Source organism: Ursus americanus, chromosome 4 (assembly GCF_024610735.1).
Source record: "Ursus americanus isolate L20-20 chromosome 4, mUrsAme1.1.p, whole genome shotgun sequence".
In the NCBI taxonomy this organism is placed as follows: Eukaryota; Metazoa; Chordata; class Mammalia; order Carnivora; family Ursidae; genus Ursus; species Ursus americanus.
The window spans coordinates 22,763,816-22,784,263 of NC_142130.1; the positions used below are offsets into that span (position 1 = coordinate 22,763,816).

The window sequence follows — 20,448 nt, forward strand, 5'->3', positions numbered from 1 at the left end:
GAACTCACAGTCCTAGCCTGGTTAGTGAACTTTCACACCATCCAGGGTCCAAATGGGAAGTAGGCTTTAGAAAATGGTTACTAATTCTGAGCATGGAGGTGGGCTCAAGGGGATTGGGGAGGTCTCAGCGCACCACTGGCTTCGAGGAGGACCTCTCTACCTCCTACGGCTCCGGATCCAATTTTTAGCCAGAATTTAAGAGGTGAGGCCAAAGGGCACTGTGCACTTCTATTTCCAGGTAACAGTCCTTTAATTAGTCTCCACTCCAGGCCACTGCTAAGGCTAAGTAGCTGAGAGGGATGGAGGGAGAAAGGCGGGGGAGGGGGAAGGGAGAGAGAAAGAGAGAGAGAGAGAGGAAGCCAGGCGGCTTCTGCTTGCTTTCAAATTAGACCAGGGAGGGCAAGAAAGAGGCAGGTTTCAGGCACTTGGTAAACTGAAAGCAAACGTCTTTATTGTACACAGTACAGAATATAACGCAGCTTGGCAGGACGCACACGGCCCTGCGCAGGGGAAAGTATTTCAAATCAACTGGCAGGTTAAAGCCTTTCTGCACTGTAGACTTTCCACACTCTGGAAAAGAAGCAAAAATAAAACAAAACAGATAAAAAACCAAAACCATCCGGGAGGTGCATGAGTCCCATGGGAATGCAACGGTGATGCGCCATCCTGTGTCCAGTGACAGCACAGGCCCCGTGGTTACAGCAGGGGGGGTGGGGGAGGAGCTCAGGCTACAGAAGGTTATTTTCATACTTGCTAAGACAGCATAAATCCATCAAAAAAAGAAAACCCAAACCAGGATAAGAAAGAAAAAAAAAAAACCCAAATCCTATACAGCATTTACAACAAATAAATCTCTAGCTGGCTGGGGGTAAAATATGCATCTATATATAGACTATGTGTAGGTTAGAGAGCTATAAATATGGTTGGGAAAGAGTCCTTTGATTAGAGTACAATGCTAATTAAGGCCCAAGCTAGAGGTTCAATACCTTGGCGGGCTAATTAGCTTCCAATAGAGGAAAACCTCGTGTGTTCATCGCTATAAAACGCACCCCTTCTCCCTATGAACCTCTTCGCAAACGTGCTGCTGCTGGTCAGAAGGGGGACTGGCGGAGACGGGGCGAGCACCCCTGTCAGAGGCAAACAACTCAAAGCATGTCTCTTGCCCCCACGAGTCAGCGCGGTCTGGCGCAGATGCAGCCCGCGGTCGTGCTCACCGCGCTAAGTGCTGCGGGGGGCGCGGGGTCCTCTCGGCGGAGCCGGCAGCAAGGCACTACCACTTCCTAGCAACTTCCCCTCGCCTCTGAGGCCGACTTGCACATCGCTTTAGCTGGGTGGTGGCAAACTTTTCCAATATCATACAGCAACCGGAGTAAACCTTTTTTCTTTTGCTTTCTTTCTTTCTTTTTTTTGAAGGTGGCGGGAAACTAAAACGCTAGCACTGTTTTACCTGTCAGTGTCACACGTACATCTCAAACCCTATGGAATCCTATGCAGGGTTTAAAGTCCAGGAATTAAAGGAAAAAAAAGAAAACAAAACAAACTGATGAAATGGAAATCGTCATCGGTCATGGCCGGGGAGACATCCCCAGGGTTCCCACCGGGTGGCCGGCTGACGTGTATTATGTACATATGCTTTCCAGAGAGGGCATGTTAGAGGACGTGGGGAACTATACACATAGAATCGAAGCGGTGCGTCCAGGCTGCCCTGCACACCTCAAAAATGTACAACTCAGGTGCAAATGTTCCGTCGGGCTGTCTGGTGCAGAAAGCACAAAGCAGGCAACAAGAGTGGGCTTGTGCGCGGCTCAGGGGGCGCCCCCAGCAAAGCCCCTTGCAAGCTGCAGCGTCTTCATCAGTCGGCACCGCCCCGCTAAGGACGCAGTGCACAGTTACCAAAAGGTTTGTTTTTTTTTTTTGCTTTAAATACCAAAACTACAAAAATCAGTTTATAAACTGTTTTTCCAAAACAACCACCAAAACAAAACGATCCCCCGAATCAAAGCAAAACAAAATACTGTCAAAAGTGTAAATCACCCTTCTAAAATGAAAGCCGTCCACACACAGCCGTGTGACTGGGAAGAGAGAGGGGGCTTGTTCTACTTGGTGACCGCATGGCTAGAAGGTTCCCAAGAGTAGCAACGGTTTATTATTTGAGAACCATGGAGTGGGTAACAGCTGTTCGGACTTTCCCCCCTTCTTTCTAGACCGAGGGGGGAAACATTTCAGCTTGAGCTAGAAGAGCTCTCCGAATTGTAAGATCTACTTTTAACCCTTCAGGGGTTGAGCCTCCCCCGCTTCTTAGCCGACCGTTCTATGGGGTTGTCATTTCTTTTTCAATAAATTGTGCAAATCAGAGCCCTTCTGTGTAAAGGCAATTAGTAGTCCATGATCAATGCAGATTGTCACACACTCTGTCCTGGCTTGTGGGCACTAACCTGAACAAGGTATTGCTTTGCATATATTGTCCGTGGGAAGGAGGTTCCATTGCCATCTCTTCCCAGAAACCTTGTCAGGAGCAGAGCCGAGGCACCCGCCTTTTGGTGGTTTTTCTGCCCCTTCCCTGTTCCCACTCCCCAGCCAAGGTATCTGTCTTTAAGGGTGCCAATCCAGAGACAGCTTGGGTTCTCCAGATAATACTCAAAGGGCAAGCTTTAGGAACAGCCAAAAACACAAACAAAACCACTGCCCTCGTTTGCCTGAATGGGAACTGCTAGCTCTAGGGTTCGGCCGCTCAGCCACTCAGAAACTCAGTAAGCAAAGCCCTCGGCGTAGGGGAGGCTGCTGCAGCGATCCATGTCCAGGAGGTAAGCCGGGTTGTCTTCGAAGTGGGTCAGCGGCAGGGTATCCTCCTCGTTGAGGTGACACTCGGACTCTGCTTTCAGGAACGGACGCTGGTTGTCAGGGAAGGCCATGGAGAAAAGGGCATCCGGGTCACAGACAAATTTATAGACGTATCGCTCCCCTGCCACCTGCGAGAGAACACACACCTTCTCAGGCCCAGCTGGAACAGGGCACAGGGGGAGGGGGAAGCCCAGGGAAGGATGATGAGGTGTTTGTACGTCATCAAGTTCTCAAGGGGCCAGGGACCAAAGGAGGCTCATCAGTAGCTGATTGTCCAAATCATTCCGATTTATTTTGATGACTCTTGGGGACCTGTTATCTGCCAAGTGTTTTGTTGACATCACCACTCAGCAGTTGAAGACATCTGAATTTCAAATTCACACTAGATAGGCTCGCCATTTATTTATTTATTTAATTAATTAATTTATTTATCTGTCTATGTATGTACGTATTTATTTATCTATTTATTTATTTGGGTTCTTTCAGAGGAAAATTCTCACTGTGTCATACTCACAGCTTAGAAAGAAAAGTTACGCCGAGGCCGGTGCTTGGTGTTACAAGGAGGATTGAAAAGTGAAAGGCAGAAGTCAGACCGTGTTTTTAGTTACCTCCAAAGTTCACAGTCTTCACAGTATGGCTTTGTTATTTGGAAGGGCTAGGAATTTGATCAGTAGAGCCTATGTGGAAATTTAAATGTGTTCCAAAGCCAAACAGAATTGCTTTTTGGCTTACCTGTGGTTTTAAATGACGTATTCCATGGTTCTGCTATACTGAAGAACTGCTAACTACCTTTTTATGAACTTCATGCATTATATTACTATGAGAACCAAGCGTCTTGATTTAAGGCCTCACGATGTGGCTGGTGAGCCATCCAGGTCAATGGGATCAGCCATTCTCTGCTGGTTGTCCAGCATCAGGCAAGAGGACGCCTACAGCTGAAAATCAAACCTGATAATGCGCTTTGCTTGGGTAATGCAAAGGGGCAAGGGAAGGCTGCTGATAAAATGAACATTTTTAGGCTCAAAAATGTGAAAGGTTGAGTTTAATCCTGCCCTTCGGTCGTTCTGTTGTGAGTCTAAAATCTCTTTTTAATTGCAGAAATATGGCTTTGTTTCCAAATCTTGGGTTTAAAAAATCTGTTGCTATGGTGGCAGCTTGGAGAGGTAACAGTAGAATTCTCCTAATAGGTCTGAAGGCTTATTTTACGGTGACATGTCTGTCTAGTTGCCAGAACACGGCTGTCTGCACCAGTGTTCTCTGGAGCTCAAACAGTAGGAATGAGGGGCTGAGTGCGTGAAGCTGGACGAGCAACACGCTCACCGAAGCAAGCACTAAGGGTAACAGGTGTATGCGCTCCAGCAACCCTAGCGAGTTTTCTTAAGCTACAGACTTACGCTAAATCTCTTGAGGCCGCCCCGCCCCCCCGAAAGCCAGTACATACACGTAGAGAGTGGAGCAGAAGGGCACAGTGGAAATAATACGAGATCAGGGGCCAGGAGCGGATGGCTTCCCATCCTGGTTCAGTCACTAATGAGTCTTAACCTCTGTGCAACTCAGTTTTCCCTTTCAAAAGCTGAGAGTGTGGGACCCCAGCTTTTCTAGGTCTCTCCCCGCACAGGCATGCTATCCTTCACCTTGAATTAGTTCTCTTTCACTCATGGCTCATGTCGTAAGTAGAACAGCAATCCCTTACAGTGGATAGCACAGTATTATCTCCGGAACATTTTCACATACATTACCCTGTGATATTACAGCAGGGTGTTTTGTTTGTTTGTTTGTTTTTGTTTTTAATCCCCACTTTTATTGGGAGGAGAGGCTTTGGGAGGTTAATATAAAGCACCCAACTAATAAATGGGCGCGTTAGGGTCTGACCATCCAAGCTGCATTCTTGTGCCTTCCTGAACTCATCGCCTGTTTTGTTCTCAGAAATGAAGTTCTCCTCTACTTCCTGAAACAACTGAGGACCTAGTCATAGGGACAACTCACTGTCGGCAGTTCAAGTGATTGTGTCTTGGTCACGTTCCCTCAGTCTGGATCTGGGGTTGGGAACAGCAAAGAAGTAATAGCTCTTCCTCCTGAATTTTAGGGTTCCACCTGATAGTAACATTAGAAGGGGAGTGTGTGTGTGTGTGTGTGTGTGTGTGTGTGTGTGTGTGAAGTTTGGGGGAAAATGGAAAGCGAGTGCTAATGGGTTTGGGGTTTCTTTCTGGGGTGATAAAATCTAAAATTGATTGTGGTGACGGTTGCCCAACTCTGTGAATATATTAAAAAACCACTGAACTGTACACTTTACAAAAAGGGGGAAGTCAAGAGATTGCCCATCCTAGAGGATCTATCGCCTCGGTGCCAAGCACTGAAGTTAAACCCTCAGCTCTGCCCCCGCGGAGCTTCCACTGCAGACAGCAGGGCCGTGATAGAGATACGTGCGGGTGCTACCGGAAGCAGGAAAGGAGACCCAGCCTCAGGACTTTAGATGCTTCGGAGTGATGAGGTCATGATCGGCTGGCCAGGTGATGAAGGCATTAGGAATGTTCTAGTTCTTAAAGAGAATGATAGTTTAACAGGTTTTGTTTTTTTTTTAATTTTCTAATATGCTTGATGACTTCCATGCACGTGGTGTATATTCTTTGGTAAACAAATAGTACATTAATTAAGAGGAGACGGCCATGCTGGTGAAAGCAGTCAAGTGGGTGAAGAAACAGGAGTTGGGTGATGGTACCCAGACTGGGAATAGCCTTACAGTCTGTATGAAGCACTAGAAAGTCTGTAAGACTTTATCTTCACCTTTCTTCTTTATCCAGAGGACCATGACAAGCTGTTTAATAATTCTTAAGGTGGTGAGACGAATATGGGGTCACATTACCACCTGCCTAGAAAGAGAAGCCTGGCTTCGGCATAGACAAGTTCTCAGCAGCAATGGCCATATGTTTCTGCCAAGTGCATCTTACTGGCCACCCACCACACAGATGCCTACATGTGTAAATGCTAGAATCTGGGTAACAGCATGGCATAAAATATGGTGGCTATAAAGATGAACCAGCGATTAACCATTCCCATCTTCTGCCTATTCACAGGATTTTCAGATTGTGGTCCCTTCCCACCCAACCCAGCGAAGATTTTGTACTGGCTTCCTCAAAATACGCCTCATCCTTTATTCTGCCAAGAGTGACCTGGTACGAGGTGCTTCTCCTGCCATTTTACAAATCTTGGGTCTTTTTTAACTTGAGTCCCAGTTTTTTCTATAGGTTGTGAAAAAGAAATAGGATTTCCTTACTCCTCTAACGCTATTGAGAGTATTAATCCGAGATATTTAGAGGTCTGGGTGTTTTGACAACTGAAGACTTCAACACAGCTCTTACGGGAGTGGAGGCCTTCAAGTTGATTCCTTCAGGTACTCCTTTATGGATGTAATTGTTGGCCTATATTTCTGGACATTTTTGTAATTAGAGGCAGTTAAAGTACAGCCGGGGAGCCTAATTTTCCTATAGTGCGTTCCACGTGCAACCTCTGGTATTCGTGTCTCCGAGAGCATTAAAGTACTCTTTAGATCTCATTTGACTCTTACCTTAAGTTTATTCTCCCAAGATTTTTTCCTACCACAGAGTTTCTTACGAGGCTAGCATTTCCTTCCAGCCACTATGAACAGTCCTATTCCAGAAGCCCTTGACATTTTCTTTGAAAGTGGTCAGAGTGGTCTAGGTGCCTCTCGTCATTGCTCACCTTCTGCATGATGCCCTTTTCATAGTAATAGCGTAGAGAACGGCTGAGCTTGTCATAGTTCATGGCTGGCCGGTTCTTCTGGATGCCCCAACGCCGAGCAACCTAAAGAGACCGGAAAGTAGAGAGCAATGGAAACTCATTCCCTGGGCCTAGCAGTAGTCTCCCAATCCCAGGAGCGCCAGTGCTTGTGATTTGACTGCTTTGGTCAATGGTCCACTTCCCTGACCTGGAAGCAAAAATACTTAATTCCCTCAAGACCCAACATTCAACAAAGGTGATGATTCAGTCACAAGCGCTAAGAGAGGTGAGATCCAGAGGTGGAAGAATGCTAGCACTTTAAGATTGCGGAGGGCTTGGCTAATGTCCCAGAGGAAGCAGGCTCTCTACTGTTTCTCCACATATGAATTATTGACCAATACCCATAGACCATTAACATGTTGCCATTAAGTGCTATGGTTTCTGTAGCAGTCAATAAGGAATAATTAGAATGGTCATTCCTGAAACATTAGAAACACACTAGTGAGTTGCTAATGGGCCAGCAGAGCCAAAGTTCAATTCTAATAAGATTGGCGAGGGGCTGGAAGCTGTTTACTTACTGCAGCTCATGGAGCAAGGGGGAATCGGATCATTCCAGCCCACTGCCATCCAATCCCCTGCTCCCAGCAGACTTGCAGAATGGACATTAAAACATGCAGCACCATTATCCACTTAATGAAAAATTAACAGGGCTTCCCAAACAGTTCTGAAGCGCATTATATCCAACCCAGGCCACCTGAGGTGCAGTGATGGGGAGATGTAATTGGAGCTTAGGGCAAAGAAGCCTTATAGCAAGAAAACTTCCTAGTGGAGTTTACCCAATTGTCAGGACAGCCAAACAATTTCTGTTCTCAAGTGTCTCAACATCCAAATACTACTTGTAAGGATGACCATCCTCCATGTAGAAGAGTAACTCTCGAAATGGGAGTCTCCTCAGAGGTCTTTAAATGTATGGAAACCAGGGGTCATGTTTTGAATATTTGAGGTCACTTTTGGAAACTTAAAAAAAAAAAAAACCAAAATAACTATATTCCTTTGATCTTTAAAAAAACATGTTACACATGGAATGAGAAGTAGGGAGGCTGCAAACGGGAGAGGGGATCATAAAAAAGCATTTCACTTAAAGTATTTCCTTAAAGCATCTGGGCAGAATGAAAGCAACATCTTCTGAAATCAGGATTCTAAAATGACCTTTAAAAATACCAGAAATGATCTGATAAGGAAGAATGCGTCTGTCCTAATTACATTAGAATAATTCAATAGCCATGATTCCTCTCTGCCTTGCAACAGACCGTGTGAAAGTGAAGTTTCCATTCGTGTGCCTCGGGCCCCTATGGCACGCACGATGTCCCTGGCTCTCCTCCTTTCTCCATTTACTGCACCCATTCAAGTCTCTCTTCGAAATAGCCAAAACGGCACAACTAACCAAAAATCCATCCCTTGGTTAGAGAAGATAAACATTTTAAACCAACAGAAACAGCAGTGCAAGGGAGACCTGCTAAACCAATGCACGTCCTTCTACCCTGTTCAAAAGAAGTGACACTACGAAGCTGTCCTTGAACTGCTGTGAGCCCGCAAGTGATGCAGGGAACCTGAAAGGCACCCCGGCTCCATCGTCGCACTGTATTCAGTGGTGGAAAGCAATTCTGGAATATTCTTCAGCTTCAGCCTTGACCTCTCTTTGCCGTCACTTGCACATGCAATAGCTTACTGGCGCGAGGTTGCATATGCGCCGACTTCCAAGCAGCTCTGGTAGCCATAGTTACTGACTCATCCTCTTGGGCCGGGGCCCTGTGATTCAGTAGCCCTCCCCAGGGCTGCTCCTGCTACAGTAATGCATGATGTGGCACAACTGCTGGAAATAAGGGCTGCCCCATTTCTGGGGGGAGGGGAGCAGGCAAGAGCTTGTGAGCAGCTCGCTCTTTCATTTTCCCCACTCATTGCTTTGATCACACGCATCTTGAGGACAGAGGCAGAAAGAGTTAAAAAACTCACATTTCTTTTCCTCCCTTTTCAAGAGAGAGCAAGCCACAGCACGGGGAGCAGCTCTTTCTCGCAGCCCATCCTCTTAAACCTCCCCATGGCATCAGTTATCCGCCACATGTTCAACAAACAACCCTACCCCCCAAAATATTCATTAATGCAGATTCACAGTTAAAATGGCTCCAGATTAAAGCCGAGTCAGTCATAATTGAGAGGGTGCTAAGCTGGATGACTATCAAAAGACATTTGATTAGGGGGCCTGCCAAAACGCAGTTCTAAAACCACAATTTCCATGCACAGTGTAATGGATATTGTGGATAATTACCCAGAGTGCACTACTCAGCCACACAGCTGCCTACAATTACGGCCCAAACAGCTTCCTCCTCCGCTTCACCCTTCAAGCTCCCCCCATGACGACGTCTTCCAGCTTTCTCGAGGAGTTGGTATCTTCCTGACTTTAACAAAGAGTGGGGACGGCAAAGTTACACAACCAGGAGGGAAAGAGCTCAACCAATGCTGCTCACTGCATGTCCTGAGGCCAAAGTGCACACGAGGAACAGAAGCGGTTCTGGAAGGTCAGAGAACGGAACACTCAGAGCTCGTGGAGCGCCGGGGGATTTCAAGGTGGGGTGGAAAGAAGGACTTCCTGCAGAAACGAAGCCGTCCAGTCAGCCGAGGGAGGCGCAAGGCCACCACAGGCCCCCCGCGTGACTTGGCTACTTGGCGTTTATGAGCATTTTGGATTAATACCAGTTTCTCTATGAAGTACGAAAGCAGGAGCCCTTTACCATCTGTTCATCGTTGTCTTTCCTGCTGGTAGGAGAGCAGAAGATTCAATAACAGCTTTCCAGAGGGTCATAACCAGGTTTACCTGCAACGGCACAGGCTGTGCTTCGGCCCGAGGCAGTGGCAATAAAGTAATAAAAGCTTCTGTTTGTGAAATGAGATCAATCAATAAGGACAGCCCTCACGACAGACTTGCTTGCAGAAAACCCCAGTGAGTCCAGGCCACATGCTTTCTTCCAGCCTCCTATCAACCAGGCCATGTGAGGAGGAAAAGAATGTGGGGTGGCTGGCTCCCGGGCATGGCTCCATTTCCACATGAGTTGCCCCAGAAGAGACCTTCAAAAACACAGGAGTACCAAACTCTGGCTTTGAAGGGAGACTCAGTCTTAACGGAAACGGTTGATGATAGGAGATGCTGACACACTTTCATATTTATGAAGGATACAAGACAGGGAACATCACAGATCCTTCTTTTATAACTGCCTTTAGCAAAGCCTTCCTTATACTCCTACCAGCCGGGATTCTTTAAACATTTCCAATCCACATAGTCTCCTTTTCTCATCTTTACTTACAGACCATTTTCTTCTTCCAAACCAAGTGCCACGTGGCTACTTTCTGCTGTTAACCCCCAGGCCAACTGATCCCCTTGGTGTGCTGAGGTGGGCCCTGGAGTTAATCGAGCAACATCTAAAACTGCCGTTCTGGCTCAAATGCCTTCCAAGAGGACTGTTCGCATTTCATTTACACCCAACCCAAAGATACCTTTTGCTCTGCTGGTTTAATATACAGTGCCTGGGTATACGCTACCAAAAGAAGCCTACGTCAGATTTTCAGGGCAATTCCCCCCCCCCCCATTTATAATCTCTCTAGAGTCTAAGTCAAATAGAAATTTAAAATCAACCTCTTTGGAATATGCCAAACTGAGAACATGATTTAATTTACTTTGTTATGTGATATTCAGGAAAGGGGTTCTGTAGATTTTCTCCATTGAAGAAATGCTACTGGCGACGTCTGTAGACCTTTCTGCCAATAGTTCTGGGCAAACAGATAGTAATAGGGTTTCTTTTTCTATACAAATAATGAAGGTTTGGGCCACCTCTCAACTATTGTGATGACACATCACACACTTAAGAAAAATCTAAGCTCCTAAGATCGACCCATTTCTGATCATTTTCTTTCTCTACGGTAGAGCCATTTGAAATATACGGTGGGGTAGCTGCATCTTATATTACCAAAACGTCATACAATATGTTCATGTAGCCTCAAATATAGCCTGTGACATACGAGGACCCACACCCAAATAAGTTGGTATCACCGAAACCACACTTGAAAGAGACTTTCCAAGATGGAAAACAGATAATATCTGGATATAAGTCTTCATGGCCTCACTCTTCCAATTTTGCAGACGTGTTGCTAGTACTTTTTGTGTTTTCGATGGTGGAGAACTCTGCCCGTCCCCCGATTATAAATTGTCCTATTAATAGGAAGAGAACTGCCAAACTCATTGGCCAGGCCAGAATCTGAATGAGAAGGAAGAGCCTACTTCACAGGGTAAAAAGCCTCAGTGGAGAACTCAACAAGAGTAGACATCATCATCATCCCCATCATCACCATCATCGACCAATCCAAGACCGTCCAAGCCCAGCACCAGTGCTTACCTCCTCAGGTTCTATCAGCTTAAACTCCATGCCACGGCCCGTCCAGGCAATGAAGTGGGCATTGGCTGGGTCATCAAGCAGGGTAACCAGGAACTGCCACAGCTGAAGAGAACCTCGCCTCTGGTAAGGGGGCCCCTCACGATACATGGTGGGCTCCTGTTTGACTTTGCCTATTCGGGACGAGGACATACATGCAATACTTTAGTCTCAGGCTTCTTGGACAACTTGGGCACAAAGGAATTGTTAATGCCAACTTGGCCTTCCCAAGACTGAGGTGCTCTGACATCTCGGACCGTGGGCTTAGCAACAAACTGGAGGGGATACTTACCTTCCAGTCTCTCAGGAACAACACAAGTGTCGTCAAAATACAACCGGGGATCTTTTTCATATGAAAAACCTGAAAGAAAATTTAAAAAGACCATGTTGCTTAACAAATTCTATCTGCATTTTACTAAAGCCCTGGCTTTAAGGACTAAAATGGAATTCTATTTCAGGTCCTAAGCCCTACTAATTGCCATACGTACGCCAGCCTGAATTTGGGGGGCTTCTAAAGGACTCAGGCATTCGCGTTCTGATGCCTCAGTCAGAGAAGCATCGATTCCTGCTGTTCGAGCTAAGACTGCAGGGAAGCGCTGAGTCACCAGTAAGTTCCTTCACATCTTGTTATGAGGTCTGTATAGGTCAGTGTTGCTGTGACTAAGCTTTTATATCTGAAAAGACATCTCATCTATTTCAGTTGGCCCAGCCGGGAGGATTGGGTTGATCTGTACATAGGCTTGCCATTTTCCTTTTAGCAAATATTAATTTCAACCTTTCCCAGGACTTGTCAAGGCCGCTCGTGTACCTCATTCAATTATGAAAGAGCTTGGAGGGTAGACAATGCTGCCAAAATGAGTAAAGAAGTGGGCCTGGGGAGGACTGTGACAGCAATAAGTTTAAAAGCAAGTTGCAAGTATTATCACCAGACATAGTGGAAGAAATCTGGAGACTTTCTAGCAATAAAAACTTATTCATCGTAGAGACAACAAAACAGAGGTCAAAAAAGGGGAACTGATGGGCTCAACACATGAGAGTGGAAATGAAAGGAGGCGAGAGCAAAAAGTAAAAGGGGCCAAGGAGAAGGAAGGATGGCTGGCATTCTCAATCTACACACCCTTCATGTGCATTCCATGCGGACCACCCAGTCATGTCACCAGGGACCCTGGCAAGATCAGCCCTTCAAACCAAAAGCCAGTTAACAGGCTCGATGGGGAGCACATCCCTCCCTGTGGCCGAGCCTGTCTCCCAGGTGTGAGCATGCCAGCAGCCGCTCTTCTAGCACACTCCTCAGCAGAGAGCCCCGGCAGCCCCCCTGTGCTCAGCCACGAGCCCGGCTCCACCCAGCTGGCCGTGCAGTACAGGGGGGGGTGTGCGAGCGGCTGCGGCGGGGACAGGCCGCAAGGCTGCGCTGCAGTGAAGGACTAGCTCAAGACTTGGGAGAGGGATTTGCTAGGACTTGAAAAGTCCACGGGTAAAGATGCCAAGAAATAATCTGCTGTTCTTTTTTCACAATCAGCCCAAATCAAGTTCTTCTCGGCAGGACCAGCGCCATGCTTTAAAGGCCTGGGATTGGGAAAGCACTGCCCAACTTGGAAGAAACTGAGATTATTTTGAGGTTTGTATTATTCCTTTTTGTTTCCTTGGCCCCAAGTGCTATTTCTCTGTTTGCTTCACAATATCAAAGGAAGTATATTTTATTGACATTTATTATTTAATCCAATAAATATTTATGCCAAGCACTGTGCTAGAAGAAGGTGGATAACAAGAAGAATAGAGACCCACTGCTTGTTCCCATGGAACTTGTATCCCAACAGGTGGAGACATACAATGAAGTAGGGAAAGAAAGCGAGACACGGGGTAGTGTGGAGCGTTCCAAAGCATGGGCCATGGAGTCAGACTAACGGCCTGGATTCGCTGCATGACCTCTCTGTGCTCCAGCCTCCTCATTTGCAGACAGGGGAAGATACTAATTGTATGAGAATTAGTGGTGTGAGAATATTATGCGTTATTAACATATATTCTGTTACATTGATCTGTTTATCTTTACACTTCAGTGTCAAGAGTAGTTCCTGGCACATAAGTTTACAATAAATGATAGTTAAAAAAAATTCAGATAGTAATTGTACATTGTGGTAAGTACTATTAAGAAATTATTGTAGGGGCTCCTGGGTGGCTCAGTCGGTTGTGTCTGACACTTGATTTTGGCTCAGGTCATGATCTCAGGGTCATGAGACTGGGCCTTAAGATTCTCTCTCTCCCTCTCCCTCTGCCCCTCCCAAAAAAAGAGATTAATTGGATAATGTGAGAGCTTTATCATAGATTCTCTGTCATGGATTCTAAATCCCTGGAGGATAAGGACCATGTCCTGAATACCTTAGTCCTCATAGTGCCTTGTACATAATAAGTGCTCAACAAACATTTGAATAAATATGAAAGAACCTCCATTAAAAAAAGATTTAAGAATACAATGCTAGCTTTTAGGTCAGAGATTCAGTGACTCCCATGATAAATTTATTTTCCAATCTGGTACTAGGAAACTGACTTTTATGACAAACTGTTATACTTTATATTATCAACAAGAATTACATAACCCGTCATGTTTCTTTCTTTCTCTCTCTCTCTCTCTTTTTTTTTTTTTTTTTTGCCTTGGTTGCCAGGAAGCCATAAATTTCCTGACTTTCCATATGGATTTTGATACTCCAGTGATGTTTTAATGGCCTTATTATAAAGTCATTATAAATAAACTCCTTCAAAGTTTACACATCTGTCAAACTCGCCATGCTATTTTTAGCGCCGTTCTTCCTCTAGTAAGGATAATACAGTCACAGTATACAGGAAAAAAATGTAAACCTCAATGAAATTCTAGGTTTGGCTTTCAAACCAATCAGATGAGGGCCTGCCCATGAGTGTCGTTTCGTTGTATTTGTGGTTTCTAGTCACTGCCCCACGAGGTTCTCTAAAACACCTGCAAGATGCTGTTGGCGTAAGTGAAATCGAAGTCAGTTGAATTTGCCCCAGCAGTTACCGCAGTTGTGGCCACAGCCATCCCGCCCCTCAAAGGTGGCAGGAAGGAAGACCCTGTCTGAGGAGCCCAGTGGAAATGAGAGATTCACCCGCTATGCAGATTCCAGGTGAACGAACGCTAAGGCAGGGCGGCTATCTCAGCGATCACAGATGCCAATCAGAAACACTTGTTTCACTAACTGGCATCCGTGGTCAAGCCTAGAGAAGAAGGAAGGAGAAGCCACATCACGGTAATTTAGAGCAATTAAGAACGCAGGTTTCTTTGAAACTAGCTTCTCCGATGTGTGTGGGGTCAGGGAGAGGAATGGGAAAGAGTAGGGGGAAAACACACAAACTCGCCAGATATTCTGTGTGTAGTAAGCAGCCCAAGGCTTTACTAAAAATATTTCCTTTAAGAGCATGCTCCTTTCTAAATGTTGTAATTATGCAAAATGTTTTCCTCCCTCTCTTCCCCCACTCCCTCCCAGTTTGCCTGCTGCAGACATCAACTGCTGCCGCAGAAACATTTGAGAACCTGGAAGAGAGCCCCACACAGCTGTGCCGATCGATTGCAGTCAGAGGTCCGGTAGACAGCCCTTCCTTCCCAGGGCTGGACACGCACTCAGAATATTCTCGGGCACCCAGTACAACCCCACTGGATCTCCCCTCTCACCAGGTCAGTGGGAAGCAGCTACCCATAAAAATCATGCTCGTGAACCAATCACTTTACAAAAATGAGCAGATGCTTCCTAGTACCGTTTTATAAGCTTTTCAGTCCTCCTTAGATACGCACTGGAATCACTGGGAACTTTTCAAAACTACTAACGCCTAAGCCCCACCCCGGAATTTCTGATTTACTTGTTCTGGGTGAAGCCTGGACACCAAAAGTTCTAAAAGCTCACCAGCTGATTCTCGTGCAGCCAAAGCTGTGACTTGCAATGCCACAGTAGTCCTCAAAGCTGAGCGTCCACCAGGACCGCCCAGGAGGCTTGTCACAGCACACAGTGCTGGGCCCCTGGAGCCTCGGAGTCAGTAGTGTGGGGTGGAACCCGAGAACCTGCATTTCCAACAGATCCCAGGTGAAGCTGATGCCATGGGTTTGGGGAATCACACTGCTCTGGGTATTTAAGGAGAGATATACAGGACAAAAAACAAGACATACTTCTGGGGAAAATGCTCTAAGGAAAAAACCCCTTCCCTGTTTCAGTGTTCAGAGAAGAAGTCCTAAACCTACCATCTCAAGTCATCACCTAGTTCCCAAGTTCTAGTTCAGGCTGATAATGTCATATACAGCTATATATACCTCCTTGGCTGGAAATGTAGAAACCAGATTGATTTATTTTTTCTTCCTTATCCCACGAACTCTGCAAAGTTAGAGTCATTGCTACTGAAAATGATGGGGGCTCTCACTGCGTTCAGGAATGTGCCTCAAAGTAACCGAAGGTCACCATCAGTGAGCTCACCTGCTAATCACCATCACAGCTCTCATTTTCCCGGCTTAAGAAAGGTTTAACCTATCTATGATCCCAAATCTTAGCCTGGAAGTGGAGCAATTTTAAGCTTGCTTGAATATTATTTCTTTAAAAAGTTACTTACCTTCATGGCTGCTGGAGAAATAGCCCCCTCTGATATAGGACGACTGGCAGTTAGGCACTTCTGAAAGAGAAACACACACCCACTCCGTCAGCAGTTTCTTTTTTCTTTTTCTTTTTTTTTTAAAGATTTTATTTATTTATTTATTTAACAGAGACAGAGAGACAGCCAGCGAGAGAGGGAACACAGCAAGGGGGAGTGGGAGAGGAAGAAGCAGGCTCCCAGCGGAGGAGCCCGATGTGGGACTCGATCCCGGCACGCCGGGATCACGCCCTGAGCCGAAGGCAGACGCTTTAACGACTGCGCTACCCAGGCGCCCCCGGTCAGCAGTTTCTGTAGGTGAGTCCGCACACCTCTTGAACTGCAGCCCTGCAGTAAAGCTCCCTAGACCTTCTCCTGCTCCCAAGTCATGTCTTTCTGGTCTTGTCCTGGGAGAGAAGTGCCACAGGCAACACCATCTCCCACCATTTGAAAGTACGACTCTTGACTCCTGATCGAGAACGAGGAGGAAAAAATGATGCTTCGTTCTCATAACTTGTTCATTTTAGAAATTAGTTAACACCAAATCTGGGGAGACAGTTAATGGTAGAAAAAGAAACTGGCTTTCAAAAGGCCAAACTTGGCCTTCTGTCTCTACTGACTCAGGGGCTATGGGGGCTAGAGTGGGATGAGGGTTGCTTTAGATCTTTCCCAGTTTTCTCCCCTTTATAGCTGATGGTCACATCCAATTCTACTCTAATGGATGAGGGTGCTTTTTAGGCCAAAGAGATTAGGGGATTTGAGGTTAGGAAGCCAGGACAAGAGCTGACAGGAGGTGGGGCGGGGGGAACCTGCCATTTGCAAGTACACTTCCCCGTGTCGGAAGTGTTGGAATGAAACCCGTGCTCAAGTGAGCTCTTCTTCAAGCATTATCTAGGGTTATCAAGGTGTCTGTCCACTGAAAGGCAAGCCAGTGGGTTGAGTTGTGCCCATGCGGGACACATGAATTACAGATATGGTAACATCTGCTGAGTGTCTTGCTTTGAGGGAGTGGGGTGGGGAGAAAAACTCGTCAGGACGGGTTAAAATGTCAATCCCAAAGGAAAAATGTTGCTGGTCATGCCTGTTCCTGAGAAAAATACATCAAAGCCTTCAGGAGGAATGCCACTGGGAATTTTACAAGCTATCAATACCTATACACTTGGTAATTTTTTTTTTATCGTAAAGCAACACATGCCTCCCTTCTGTCTACCTCCTAGGCTTTCCCATAATCCATTTCTGCCTGGATTGAGCAATCTATGTATTACCTCCCAGAAAGCCAAGAGCAAACCGTATATCCTATTCCCTTTGCAAAAGTCATTCAAATACTGCCCCACCCCTTCCCAGGGTCTTCAAGAAAAACACCCATGGAAAAGGCTGAAAATCTACCCACCACCCTCAAATTCCTTTAGCACCAACTGCACGAAAAGAGTGAAAAAGTTTACTTGCTGAAAGAAAAGGAAAAGAAGAGGAGGAAACAGTTTCTAAACGTGGAAACTGCAGAATTTCAACTCTTCTTTCCCCTAATGATCTCATTTAATATACTTGGCCTATAAGATACGTAGTTAGTGAATGAGTGTGTGTGGTCGTGGGGGGAGAGCCCCCAAGTACAGCTTAAACTTCTTGATCTGCTTCCATTTCTAGACTAGAGGTAACCCACACACAGGCGACAGGTGCCCTAACATGTCACCTCTCCCCGTGTACACCAACAACCTCTGAAGGACACCAGGAACTTCCCCAGATGAAAGCAATAGGGCAGCGAATCCCCTGAAGCAATCAGCAAGACAGCCTCTTCCATGGAGTACCCAGCACCCCATACAGTCATGACACACTAGGTGCTTTCTCAGAATACCATTCATTTCAAGAATAGAAAGAATCCCATCCAACGTGTAGACTCTCTTCCTTATGCTCATATGGGGAGTTTGTGAGTCTACTGTATTCAAAAGGAAAGGCATAAAGCTAGGGGCAAGGACTAAAATGCAGAAATGATAATTCCTAGGCCCAGTGACCCTAAGATAATAGGTCTTAAAAAGGGCCTTGCCATGACTGGATCTTCAGGCTTGGGCTCCCCACCACTTCTGAATGCCTACCGCACTTCCTACTATTGGATGGCTTTTCTGTTTTGTTTTGTATTCAGTTACGCATAAACAAGTCTGCTTTACTAGCTCCTAAGTTCTTGGAGGGCGATTTTTTATAAAACTATTCCCTAAAGCCCTGCACACAGAAGACAATAACGACCATACAGATAAATGAGAGAACGAAGAAAGGAATGGCATGATTTTATGCTAACCTGAATCAACGCAGTAATCCCGGGGCTCCTGCTTGATTCCCATTGGTGACTGGAACCCATGTGTTGGGGGGCCTGGCATGCCTGGGACCCCATGTTCATAGAGTGGATCATGGTATTCTTGTTTGAATCCCTGAGGGGGCGGGGGAGCTGCAGGGACAATAGGTTCTGACATTTGCCGGTGGTAATTGGGGCGGTTATCTCCAGGAACTCCTGACTGAGGAGGGAAGGGGTGGCAGGGTTCAGACAGTTGTCTCTGAAATCTGTAAGAAGAAAGTAGTTATAGTTTTTAGCTAAGAACATGATATATGCCTACTCTGAGTTAGCATTGGGAATTAGAAGTTCAGATAAATGAAATTATCTGCAAACCACTTATTAATGGTTATTTCTGAACATTTTACCCTCTTCCCAAAATTACAGGGCATATTTCAGACCTCTTGAGTCAGGGAGTGGCAAAAAAAAACAATCAAAGCAATGACACGGTAGCCTCTTGTCTCCCATGCATGTTTATTTCATGCAGCCCATCTGTACAGTTGGGCTGGATTATGTGTCTAAATATACAAGACCACTTATTTGCAAATAGGACTAACATATACATATATTTACTAGTCCGTTCCTTCTTTTAGTTATAGCTAGAATTAACTTTTAAAGACCAAAGAATACAAATTAACCAGTTAGAAAATGTAATTTCAAAAATCCCATTCATAAGAGCAATCAAAACCACAAAATCTCTAGGAATAATCATAAAATGTGTAGGCCATATAAGAATAAAACCTTTAAACTGTTTTCTGAGAAAAAGAAAGAAAATTTAGTTAAAGAGAAAATATTTAGGACTTTGAAGCTATTGGTTTGCTGACATTCTTTAAAAGCAATGCCTTCCCAATCAACTTGATAAAATGATTCTAAACTTTATTTAAAATATTAAATAATTTTTGAAGAGAAGTAATGAGCTACTAGATATTCACAAATTTTCTAAAACCACAATAGTTAAACCAGTAATACAAGGAATGAAAGATAGGCGTATCAAAGGAATCGAATGGGAAGTCAAAACCTGTCAGGTATATTCTAAAATTTACTACTTGTTAACTTAGTTAAACGAATTAGTGGGGGGAAAAGTTAGGTCCCTGTTTTATACCACATGTCAAAATAAATTTCCTATGGATTCAATATTTCAATGTGAAACCTTAATGGCAAGGAAAATATATGTGGAAACATATAATCTTGAAGTGAGGGAAAACCTTTCTACACATCACACCAGCAGTGGAGATCATCAAGATAAATATGGATATTCCTCATTGTATAAATTTCTACAGTTCAAAAAACGCCAGAAACAAAATCAAAAGAAAACAAACTGAGGAGAATGCCTCTAACAGTCAGAAAACATCAGAAACAAAAACCCAAAACAAAGTAGGCTGGGGAAAAATCTCTAACAGGTACAGCAATGTTAATATTGTTGACATAAGCAGCTTCTAAAAATCAGTATAGAATGAATATCCCAGTAGAAAAAAATGAGTAACGGATATAAATAGGAAAATCACAAATGAAGAAATACTGATGATCGTAAACAAACAAGGAGTTCAACTTCATTAGTGATCGAAAAAATACTAAGATAGAAGAGGTTTGTGCTGGTTACCTGGAGGATGAACAGGTAGTTAACAGATCTGTGTCTGGCACATAAAAAGCACTGAAATCATAGATATGATGAGATCTAGCTACAAGGACAAGGGAACTGGCTACGCACGTTCTGATACAGTTCTTTAGTTGGAAGCAACAATCAGATATGAGGTAATACACAAATATATAAGAACCTGGAAAGATATGTTTGACTACTGTGAAATAGTTACAAAGAACATCAAACTTTGGCAAAAATAAAAATTATTTAGGAAACGTATGGTGTCATACAAATCTTGGTGAGATCTGCATACCTCAATGTGAATACTGCTTCTCTTCTGTTAGTTATGATATTAGGGGATTTTCTGTTTTTGCTCATCTACAGTTTAATCAATATACACTACTTTATAATGAGACAGAACAATGAGAGCCTTTTGTTAGTGAGTAGCATTAATATACTTCAGCTGTCAGAAAAATCCGAAAGCGTACCAACTGCCCTTTCTCTGTTGCAAGGGCAGTATAGTAAAAGGAAAAGAAATAGAGGGCAAATTTTCTTGGCTTCGGGCTCCTCATCTGTAACACGGGGGTGTATGATGCATCAAAATAGCTACTGGAATGATAAAGTCATGTCTACAAAGCATGGTTTGCACCACAGCTGTAAGCAGTAACAGACTTCGGGAGGATGGGTGCAGAAGTCAGAGATGGCAGCCCTCAAGGTGAGGTCTCGATCCATGAAATATGTATAAGGCACTCATCTCTGTGTATAAAGAAAAGCATTTGTGAATATATGCCCCCAGGTAGAAAGCAAGAGCCGAGGTTCAATTTCAAAAGTAACAAATTTACAACAATGAATTCCAATGGGTTATTTAAAAT

General features: G+C 44.8%; 1 protein-coding gene across 2 annotated transcripts in view; it reads right to left on the reverse strand.

The window, feature by feature from the left end:
* Positions 1-429: 429 nt before the first annotated feature.
* The window catches only part of ETV5 (ETS variant transcription factor 5), a 58,186-nt gene continuing 38,167 nt past the window's right edge, over positions 430-20,448 (reverse strand). For both annotated transcript variants that reach the window (XM_087861474.1, XM_045776621.2), the window contains exons 8-13: positions 17,968-18,227; positions 15,663-15,722; positions 11,353-11,421; positions 11,025-11,194; positions 6,562-6,663; positions 430-2,969 (exon numbers count right to left, since the gene is read on the reverse strand). In XM_087861474.1, coding sequence (XP_087717600.1) covers positions 2,748-2,969; positions 6,562-6,663; positions 11,025-11,194; positions 11,353-11,421; positions 15,663-15,722; positions 17,968-18,227 — 883 coding nt within the window. In that variant the 3' untranslated portion in view covers positions 430-2,747. The remainder of the gene's footprint in view (positions 2,970-6,561; positions 6,664-11,024; positions 11,195-11,352; positions 11,422-15,662; positions 15,723-17,967; positions 18,228-20,448) is intronic.